The 10,912-nt window shown below is 42.1% G+C and overlaps 1 protein-coding gene across 1 annotated transcript in view; it reads left to right on the forward strand.

Moving 5' to 3' along the window:
• LOC122790936 (charged multivesicular body protein 4b-like) overlaps positions 1 to 10,329 on the forward strand; it is a 410,904-nt gene extending 400,575 nt beyond the window's left edge. Inside the window, exon 6 of the mRNA XM_044058640.1 lies at positions 9,581 to 10,329. Within this exon, the coding sequence (XP_043914575.1) occupies positions 9,581 to 9,639 (59 nt within the window). The 3' untranslated portion in view covers positions 9,640 to 10,329. The remainder of the gene's footprint in view (positions 1 to 9,580) is intronic.
• The last annotated feature ends 583 nt before the right edge of the window (positions 10,330 to 10,912 follow it).

Genomic DNA, 10,912 nt, shown 5'->3' on the forward strand with positions numbered 1-10,912 from the left:
AAAACCGTATCACCCATAACATCAGCTGAAGAGAAGACAAGTGGAGATGGATTAGAGTTCCTTTGTGTTGTGTGGGAGGGTCCACTGTGTGGGGTAACTTGTGATTCCCTTGGCTAAATGCAGGAGTAGGGGAACCAATGCTGTCTTGGCCAAAAGGGGGTCACCATCAAGATTTTTGGTTTGTCCTGCGGAGTCTTTAGCAGTACTTTTGGAATGAGAGGAGGGGGAGGGGAATGCATACAGAAACATCACCTTCCATGAAAAGCTGAGGGCGTCCACCTTCCAGACCAGAGGATGTGGATCTCTGCCACAAAATCGTGGAAGCTGTCTGTTCATGGGGAGGCAAAAAGTTCTATTTGTGAAGTACCCCATCTGTGGGCAAAAAGTACTATTTGTGAAGTACCCCATCTGTGGGCAATGTCTAGTAACACTTCCCTGTGAAGCATCCATTTGTGGGATTGTGTGTCAGACCTACTCAGTGTCTGCCACTACATTCTGGCTGGAAGGGGATATACACAGCTTGGAGAGGAGTCTGAGCTTTGACCACCAGTTCCCACACTTGCAGAGCTAGTCTGCAAAGGAGATATGACTTTGTCCCTCCCTGCTTGTTCACATACCAGTGAACAGTCATGTTGTCTTTTAAAGTTTTTTTTTTTAGAGGGCCTGGAATGAAGTGGGATTGAAAGGTCTGAGGAGCCAGCAGTAGTGGCCTCATTTCTTATATTGATGTGTGTTCCCTTCTTTGAGAGGGGGACCAGTTTCCTTGTGCTTTTATGGAGCTGAAAGCTGCTCCCCATCCTATGTCTGAGGGATTCACTTTAGAACATTGAATGCCCATAACATTGAAATTCAAAACATTGAGACCAAAATCTTGAAAACTCAAAACATTGAATCCCAGAACATTGAAAAAACAGACGAAAGCAACATGTACTATATTCCAGCACAACTACATACAGAAACAAAAAAAACATATTACACTTCTTCAAATATAAGCTGGGGGACAAGCCCCCTTGCACCCCCACCCCCTGCTACTTAAATATATCAACTCCGAGATCGCACTACACTAAGATGTGTTATATTGTAGTACAGCAAGTCAGAAGGGAACATAACTGAAGTTACCTAATAAACTCCGGTAAGTATCAGAGAGATGTATAGTAATGTTTTAACAGTGAAGTAGTGTTTCTAAGAGAAGGTTGAGGATTGTTTTTTAAACAGACAATCATGAAATGCAGAATGGTATGTTTGCCATTTTATATGTAGTGCAATCTCGGAGTTTATACATTTAAATAGCAGGGGTGTGGGTGGCGCAGGGGGGCTTGCCCCCCCTGCTGTTTGGAGAAGTGTAATATGTGGGGTTTTTTGGGGGGGGTTGTGTATGTAGTTGTGCTGGCATATATTAAATGTTGGTTTCCTATGTTTTTTCAATGTTACGGGATTCAGTGTTTTGAGTTTTTTCAGTATGTTGAATTTTCAAGATTTTTGGTCTCAAATGTTTTGAATTTCAGTGTTATGAGCTTTCGATGTTCTAAAGTGAATCTGTGTCTGAGATGTCTGTGAACATCTCCTGGACCAGTGGTAGAGGATGGAGTGGGAGACCTGGGTTGGCAGTTAAGTTTTGAATCCACCAGACAATCTCCGTCTTCAGGCAAGGGAGAAAGGGAACTGGGAACTCGAGTGGATGTGCATGTTGCATCCACACTGATTTCGGGAATCATTATACTTTCCTCATGTGCAGTTCTGCCAGAGGACTCATTAGGATGGTGGATGCCATGAAGCCCAGGCTTCTGAGAAAGGTCCTGGCAGTGATGTGAGTTAGTGGGGTGAGGCTTTGGAAAAAGGGGGGTGAGCTCCTGAGCCTTCTGAGTGGGAAGAGGGACCTTCATACAGTCCGTCTGTATGCTGCATCCCAGAAATAACTGGTCCTAAGATGGGGAAAACACATTTTGGTAGTTTATTTTGAAACCCAGAGATTGTAGGATGGAGATGACAGAGCTTAGATTGTACTCTAATGCTTTTGGACTGACTGCTTGAAAGAGGTGGTCATCCAGGTAAGGTAAGACCTGAATGCCTTGAAGTCTGTAGAAAGAAATTACTGGGGCTAGGCATTTCCTCAATACCCTTCGGGTAATGGAGAGACCAGAAGGCAAGGCAGTAAGTTGAAAGTGCAAAGAGGCTACAGAGAATCGTAAAAGTTTCCTGTGATTGGGATGAATGGGTATGTGTAGGTAAGCATCCTTTGTCTGTGGAGGCCATATAGGCTTTTATGGGGTGATCAGAGGGTAAATGGTTTGCAAAGTTGAACATTCTGAATGTAGACACTTTCAGGAAGGTGTTTAGGTAGGAGAGATCCAGGATGGGTCTCCATGGGCCTTCATTCCTTAGTACCAAGAACATCTTGAGTAGAACCAGTTTCTCCCTTGGTTGGATGTTATAGGCTGAATGGTGCCTTGATCCAACAGGTCTTGCAGCACCTTTGGAAGATGTGGCATTTAGTCTGTGGGAGGTTGTGGGACGCCCCTGAAAGGTGGGAGTGAATTCCATACCATGAAATAACCCTTTTTTATGATGGAGATCACACAGGTATCCTGTGTTGTTTTCCCAAGCTGGAGTTGAAAGGGAAAGGTGAAGGAAAGGGGGGGGGGGCGGGGTTTGGGAGCCAGTTAGTCAGATGGACCCTGGTCTCTCTGGAAAGGATGCTTTTTGAGATGGTGCTTGCTGGGGAGTCCTAATTTGCTGAGGTCCCTTATCAGACTTTTTTGCATTAGCTGGAGGAGGCCATGACTGCCTTCTAATATACACAGTTTAGAAGGATAATTCCTTTGGAATTTTGGTACGGGGAAAACCAGGATGTTTCACTTCCTGCATCTCTTTACCCTTCTCCTGTAAGGTTTTAAACAATCCTGCAGTAGCAGGACCAAAACAGGTCTAGACTGGCCAAGGGGGGCATTCATGAGTTTGGATTTCATGTCCTCTAGTAGCAGTTGCATTCTCAACCAGGCAAATATTCTCAGGACTGAACCTGTAGCAGCTGCCCTAGCTGACACTTCCACAGCATTGTAGCTACATTTTATTGAGTGGCGGTCCACTTGAGAGGGTGCCCAGTCAGGGATGAGGCCAAGGACTTTAATCCGAGTCTGGCATATCTGAAGTAATTTTTCAAGTTGGGACAAAATTTCCAAGGTGTATTTAGTCATGTGTGTTTGATAATTGGTAGCCCTAAAGGCTAGGGTGGCAGAAGTGTATAGTTTTTGCCTGACCTCTCCATATGTTTGCTGTCTTTGTTAGAGGGAAAGAAGGGTAGCGGAGGGAAGTAACGTAGAAAGCCACAGTGATTGCAGAAGGGGCTATGAAAAGAAACTTAACAGTCTTTAGGCACATTGTAGAATCTGTTTGGTTTCTTAGGTGCTAGAGGCTGGGAGTTCGGGGTTTTGCTAGGAGATGCAAATGCATCTAAGAAGGCAGGTAGGATAGGAGGTTAAGCTGATAGACTAGGAGTATCCACTTGAAAGTTGTAGCACCATTTTTGACCTTCAGACATCGGACAGCCATATCATTTAAAATGTTCTCTCATCTTACCCAAGGTCTCACTGAAGATGAGATCTTCCATTGGTGAGTTGATACCATTGGAGTTCTCCTCTGGGGAAGCATAATCAGCAGGGAAGGGCATCTGAGATGAGTAAGCAAGGGACTCCTTTTCGGTTTCTTCCTCTTCGGAAGAAACCTCTTCCCTAACCCTCTTCTGAGGAGCAGAAACCCAGGGTGCGGTCAGTACTAAAAATCCAGGAGGAGGCCTAGGAGAGACAAGGGCATTAAAAATACCCTGTGTAAAATTTTTCCAGTCCTGTAGTGGGTTAGTGGTAGGTGACAAATGCTTAGTTTTTTTTTTTTTTTTCTTAGTGTGCAGATGAGCTGTGTGTAAGGTCGGAGGACCAGACATAGGCCTGGCTTCAATGATGTTGGAATCAATATTCTCCCTAACCAATATTTGGGAGATCCCCCTAGGGGCCTCTGTAATCATAGGTCTAGGCTCTCCCATGGACATCCATACTTGGATGCCTGCAGTACCTCGATGGACATGCTATCATCCTGATCCAAGGCAGCCTCTGTTATGGGCTGGGCCTCTAAATTGGGCATAGGGGCTGAAAGTTTCTCCGGGCTAGCAACTGCCTCAAGAGAGATGTCCACCGCAGGAGGTGCAGCTGAAGTTTCAGGCCTAGGCTTCTTGGCCTTCCGCTTCACAAGCGAGACAGCCTTAGGCCCTGAGGAACTCTCCGTAGCACTTTTCACAAGTAGTTTCAAGCACTGATTCTCTAAAATAGAAAGGGAAGCTAACCTACTTAATTTTTTAGGCACAAAGGCCTGGCAGAACAAGATTTATGATCGTGGGTAGGCCCAAGACAGAAAAGGCACTGCTGATGATTCATTTTGTGGAATCTGACGTCTACATTGTTTTTTTGTAGAATTTGACATCCACATTGACATTTGCCTTTCTTGGATGACATTAAACCTAGCCACAGTGAAAAAAGTAGAGAATTCCCCACCGGGGAACTTATCTGAAATACTAGACAGTAACCACTTCGATAAACAGACCGTACGTACGGGTGAAGCATCCTGACTGGTGGCAAAAGTTATGAGGATGGTGTGTGCATATGTTACTTTTATGGCCTATGTCCTACAGCAGCCTATGTGCGATGTACCACACACACCTCCAAGTAGTAAAAATCTTTTGTATACTGGCCGATGTCAGGTTATTGAGGCAGGCAGCTCCCTCGTAAAGAATACTGCAACAGAGGAATAGACTGACATCAGATCTGCTACTTCTAGGGCTGACATTGCTGGAATCTGTATGTTCCTCCCCACAACACCAAATGCAGCAGTTTTTTTTGCCATAATCCCTCTGGACGGGGAGTCACCCAGGAATGCTCTGATCCATACTTGGCCCCCCTGGTCTCTCTTGCAACTTCCCTTGATTCTTCTAATCCCAAACTTTCTTCAGCTAGCATTAGAGAAGACTGTCATGGTGATCCTCACTGCTCCATTTTGACCTTGACAAGTATGATTCCCCTATCTGTGGCCGCATCTGAAACATCCTCCATGGGTGCTAGATCCCAGCCCAGATCTCATTTCTCTCACACTCTGCCTACCTGTCCCAGACTTTCAAACCCTCAAATGGCTAGTCAGTCAGGCTCACCTCCCAAGTAATCTACATTCTTACTTCATTCCAAAGACCATCTACTAGGAAGATTTACAAACGCAAATGGGAAAGGCTCTGTATTTGGGCTACTTTAAGGAATTTAGACCCTTCTCTGTGCCTCTTCCAGCAGTCTTACTTTCTAGCCTTTCTTTTTCAAAATGGTGCCAGCTACTGTGCTACCAAAGCACAATTGTCAGCTTTTTCTAGCTTTCACATTGGAGAGAATCCGTCTCCAGTTGCCTCCGTCAGGTTATCTAAAGCGTTTTTAAGAGGGACCTTTCTCAGACTTCTCTTAGAGACCCATCCCTCCTTGGGGTATCACACCCTGACTAAACCAATGTTTGAACCTGCAGCCAAGGTGGATCTCCAGTACTTAACATAGAAAACTTTATTCTCTGTGGCAGTTACTTCTGCTAGGAGAGTATCAGAACACCAAGCTCTTTCTTGTAAACCTCCATACATCATTTTTTGTAAGGACAAAGTTTCTCTTCGAGACAGTCCTTCCTGTTTACTAAAGGTAGCTACCTAGGCCTCTTTAAATCAAAACATCTATCTTCCAGTTTTCTTCCCAAATTTTGCCAGTAAAAGACAACTCATGTTATGTTTGTTAGATGTTCATAGACTGCTCCATTTTTACATCCACAGTACAAAGAAATTCAGAAAAACGAATCCACTTTTGGTGCCCTTCTCGGCAAGTAAACTGGGTCATGGATTTTCAAAAGTCACTTTGACTGTTGTCTGCTTGCATTGCTGCACATGTATGCAAAGAAAAAGGGTGTAGCCTTACCTAAACCCATCAAAATTCACTCTAATAGATCTGTGGCAACCTTACCTGCTTTCTTTTCTAGAGCATCTATTGATGACATTTCTGCAACTGCCACTTGGTCATATGTTCATACTTTCATATCGTATTAATAATACAATTTACACTTGAGGCAGGGCAGATTTCAGTTCAGTTGTCCTCTGAAATATCCTTCCATGATTCCACCCATGCCGTTATATTAAATGGAGGCTGCCCCATCCTTTGAGTAACTGTTGGAAGAGTCAACATCAGATACGAAAGTTGGGTACTTAGCATAATAACATAATGTTGTCTGCTTCCATCCTTCCTCACCCCCTCTCACACCTATCTCACTGCCTGATTATGGAATTAATTTTTCCTTTATCCTGTTTTGATTAACCTATTCTGAAGGCCCTTCAAGTGCACTTTTTAGCTCCTGATCAGCTTTTGTGTTATTACCTTTGTATGATCTTTTATAGCATCATTATTTTTGTTATGGAGTTGTCTGTATTCTTGGGCAAACTCTGAGATAATTTTGGGCTTTGGATGGGGATTATGGGTAAAGGGAAGAGCCCAAGCTTGGGATCTAAAGTCTTTAGTGGCTGAAGACTGATCCGAAGTTGGATCTGAAGACCAATCCGTTGAGTAAGGATGGAAGTAGACAACACAGATCTATCATTGTGGTAAGTACATAGCTTTTGTTTCTTGTACAACTGTACTTTCTCCCCTGTCATGCACCTGACCAGGGGCAATTACCAAAAACTTCCTCAGGGAGTGGACTTTCTCACACAAGAAAATGCATTTCCTGTCCATCCCAACATTTGAAAGCTGAACTCTGCTGTTTGGTTTAAAGTTTTTGATCCTATTTAGGCACCTCTTTACAAAGGGTGTGTGACAGGCATTAAAGCAGACTAGAAAACCTGGTACTAGAAAGTCAAATTTAGCCAAGTGCAAACGTTTTTGTACTTGGTGTCGTATCAGAGACCATGACCACCTAAGGCAAAAGGGGTACCACTGATTCTCAACTGCCTCTGTAGATTGCACTATTCTGGCTTATCATAAACTTCTGTCAAGATAACTACTTCAGCTTGTCTACCATTACGCCCCCCCTCCACCTTTCCACTTCTTTTCAAGTCAGTTTTTAAAAGGGATTCTACATGTTAGACCACCTAGGAAATTGATGATTCCATCATGGGATCTGACTTTTATTTTGGAGAAACTAAATTTACCTACATTTGAACATTCAGCTAGTTTTTCCCAAAAATTTCTCACCTGGAAGCAAGCTTTACTCATTGGTCTGACCTTTGACAGAAGGGTGTCTGAGCTGGCAAGCCTTGATGCCTGCTCATCTCTGTTTTTTTCATAATGATAGAGTGACTCTTAAAAACTAACTGTTCCTTTACACATAAGGTAATATTGGGGTTCACTCTGAGTCAGTGTATTTACTACTATTCTCTTTTCATCCCAAAAACAGAAGAAATATTACATTCTGCATACTGGATTTTCATATACAGCTCGGATACTAGTTGGACAAAACAAAAGACTCCGCTAACTGACACTAATTCTTATGAAGGTCACAAGGCCAACCAGTTTCTCAACAAACTGTCTAGATTATCTCAGTGTATTTAATTTTGCTTTTTTCACTATGGAAAAAACTTCCCTACCCCTGAATGTTATACCACACTGCATTAGTTAGTGTTAGTTTTGGGGCTTTTTGGAAAGAGGATATACTCTAAAGCCATTCTGGAGGTGGCAACCTGGTTTTCAGTGCATACTTAAAGTAAGCATTACAAGACTGATGGCTTTTCCAGAGCCAGAACAGGTTTTGCTAGATCTATTTTGAAGTGTTTTCTATACTGTGCCCTGCGTCGTCCATCCTGTCTGCTTAAGCTTTGGTAGTGATCCCATGTAGCCTTGCGTATGGCAACAGTGATCTACAAACGAACATAATACAGATGTGTATGTAAACTTACCATAACAGTAGATGTTTGGCTAGATCACTGTTGAAGTACTAGCACCCACCCTTCCTTGTGTATTTTAATGCATTTTACCCCAACTACTGTCCCTTGGCTGGAGTGCCCTCCACCCTCTTTTTGCTATGATAAGGGTGTAGAATTTCAGAATTTTCATAGTTTCTGTTATAGCCTCCTTTAGTTGGAGCAAGAAAGTACTGAATTTTGGTGCCATGGATTCCCTTTTATACCAGCACTCTCCTGCCCCATTGGATCTGTGTGAGAGAAGCACCCAAAAGCGTTTTTATACTGGCCAGATGTTTGATTGCCAGGATATGTCCCATGTATCTTTGATCTTCTGCAGTACTGATCTATTTGAATATGTGCTGTTATGATAAGTTTACTTGCACAACTGTACTTTTTGAGTGTTTCCCTGTTAATTGTGCAAGTAGTCCACTAGAGGCTCACGGTGAAGTCTGTAATGAGCCTAGGAAGTCCTTCAACTTCTCTGTTAAATGTTTATTTATCTCTTACTGAGTCTTACTTATCCTTCCTTTTCTAGAAAGGATCCCATTCTCCATTTTGCCACACATCATTCCTGTATGTGCTCAAACAGCTGATGGCTATAATTATTCCAGAGGAACTTTGGGACTAGGTAGATATTTGAGGCTTGAGAGATGAGGGTTAGTTTCCTTTCTGATGCTCCTTATTGAAACTAATATGCAGTGATATTGCACAGTGATCAGTGATGGCACTTCTACCACCTTGCACCTGAATGTCTGATTTTCTTGATGTAAGGGTATACGCACATCACCCCTTCCAAGCCACAACTAGTGGTTGAACTCAGATCAGCTAGCTCATATGCCATTTCCCAAGATGAAAGAGCTGGCTAACAATTTCTTAATTTCATTCCCCCTGGCTAGCTCCTTCAGTGTATGAGCTTGGTATTTATACATAGATTGATGGCCTGTTATTGTTGATCAGTTTTAGTACCATCATGAAGGGAAAACAGTAGAGAAGCTGAGAACAAACTCTCACTGCAAAGGAAATATGAGAAGTATATATATTTTTTTGGTTCTGATGCAAGACATGGAAAGAACATTTATTTTTGTAAGTGTGTAAGAAATGGAAAGTTACTTGCAAACTTTTTTTTCATGAGGCAGGTGGACATTTTGCGACATTTGCCATGGTCTGTCTCAGATGTCCAAGTTGAAGTGCCTAATTCCGAGGGCCAAAATAAGGAGCATTTTTGAAAATGTAAGGGAAAAATATTTCAGAACAGTGGGTGTATTTTATTTTGTGCTAAATTTAAGTATACCCCACCCACATTTAAAATTGCATGCAATTGTAAAATACAAACGTAAGGGTAAATCTTTTTTTTTAAACTTTTCTTTACTGGATTTGGCCTCATCACATCTCTCCTATGCAGTGAAAAACAGCAGTGTCTTAAAAGAAAATATTTTAAGGTGATATCCTTGAAATTTGTGGGTGCCTTGCAACATGCTTACAGGCTGCGTGAAGCAGTGGTGTAATAGCTAGAGCACACTTTTTACTAGAGTATGTACAGCAGTGAACTTTTTTTTTTGTAATGGCAGACTGATGAAGAATTGTCTGATAAGTGGAGTTTTGTGTTTTTTTTCCCCCAATGTGCAGCCCACAAGGTAGAAGATGAAGATGAAGATATGAAAGAGCTGGCAGCATGGGCTTCTTGAATACACCATGGATGAAAGTTAACAGCTTAAGAACTGTCTTGTCTGGGGAGGAATTTCATCACTGGTAGCTGACAAGCAGTGAGAGATGTCAAAGACAATTGCATGTTATATGTGCCTTTAATATGTGGCTCAGAATGTGCAGCTGCTATACATGTACCATCTCTACTTCTGAGCTGCTATCCCAGGGATGGCCTGCACTTTTTAATTTCATATCAGCAATAGAAGCAACAACACGGTACACTGTTCACTTGCATTGTACTAACTTATGCCTCAGTCATTTTGTAAGTTTCAGGGTTATACTTTATACCATTCGTTACTTGATTTCTGGTGCTTAATTCCATACTCCTACATCATGTTATGCTTAGGCTTAGTAAATGGACAAATGTCCTGAATGCCAAAAAAAATCTGTAGAACTGTGCTGTGACGTGTGACTATATTATAATTGCACAACTGAATAATTTAATTCCTCTAAACATTACACAATTTTATGTATGTATATATATGTGTGATGTATGTGTGCGTGTTCTGTATGTATGTTTGTTTTCAGTCATGCTGAACTTTTACAAGTATTTTTGGACCTCCTTTTATGCATTCAATCCACATATCCGATGTGCCTGTTCCTTTTTGACCAAATGCAGTGGAAGAATTTAGAAGTATGCAACAGTAAAGTAATGGAATTTGTATACAAAAGCCTAGTCTTGATGCTTGAAATGAGCAGTTTACATTTTGTTTAAAAAAAAAAAAAAAAAAAAGTTTTAGTAATTTGAAACTGTTTAATTGCAAAGTCTTCTCTAGTTATCACAACAGATGTTTATCGTGTTTCACTGTTGCAGTCATTACTCTTGGGTTATCCTGCTGGCAGGCTACCCTCAGTCGGCCAGAATTCCAAAGTCTAGGTCCGGCATCTGTCGCTGTCGCCTCTTCCCTGATGTCAGTGCGCCAGGTGTATAAAAGATGCAGCCAATGCCATTTTCTTCAGTCTTTCTTGCCACGCGGTGCCCAAAGCAAAAGCAGTTTGCAAGTGCTGGTCGGCAGACTCCTGAGATTTTCAAATCAAATTTCAGAACTGAAGTCTTCATTAAAGCTAAGTACCCCGTTGGGGAAACTTTTTTCTTGCTCCAGACCGATGTCAGAAAAAGTTAACAATTGTATTTCTTGTGGGAAGCAAATACCTCATAAGGATTTTCACTCTTACTGTATTCCTTGCCTAGGCCCTGATCACAACGTTGCTAGCTGTCTGTTTTGTGCTAGATTTAACCAACGCACTATTAAG

The sequence above is a fragment of the Protopterus annectens genome, chromosome 16.part0, assembly GCF_019279795.1.
Source record: "Protopterus annectens isolate FY-2018-M chromosome 16.part0, PAN1.0, whole genome shotgun sequence".
In the NCBI taxonomy this organism is placed as follows: domain Eukaryota; kingdom Metazoa; phylum Chordata; order Ceratodontiformes; family Protopteridae; genus Protopterus; species Protopterus annectens.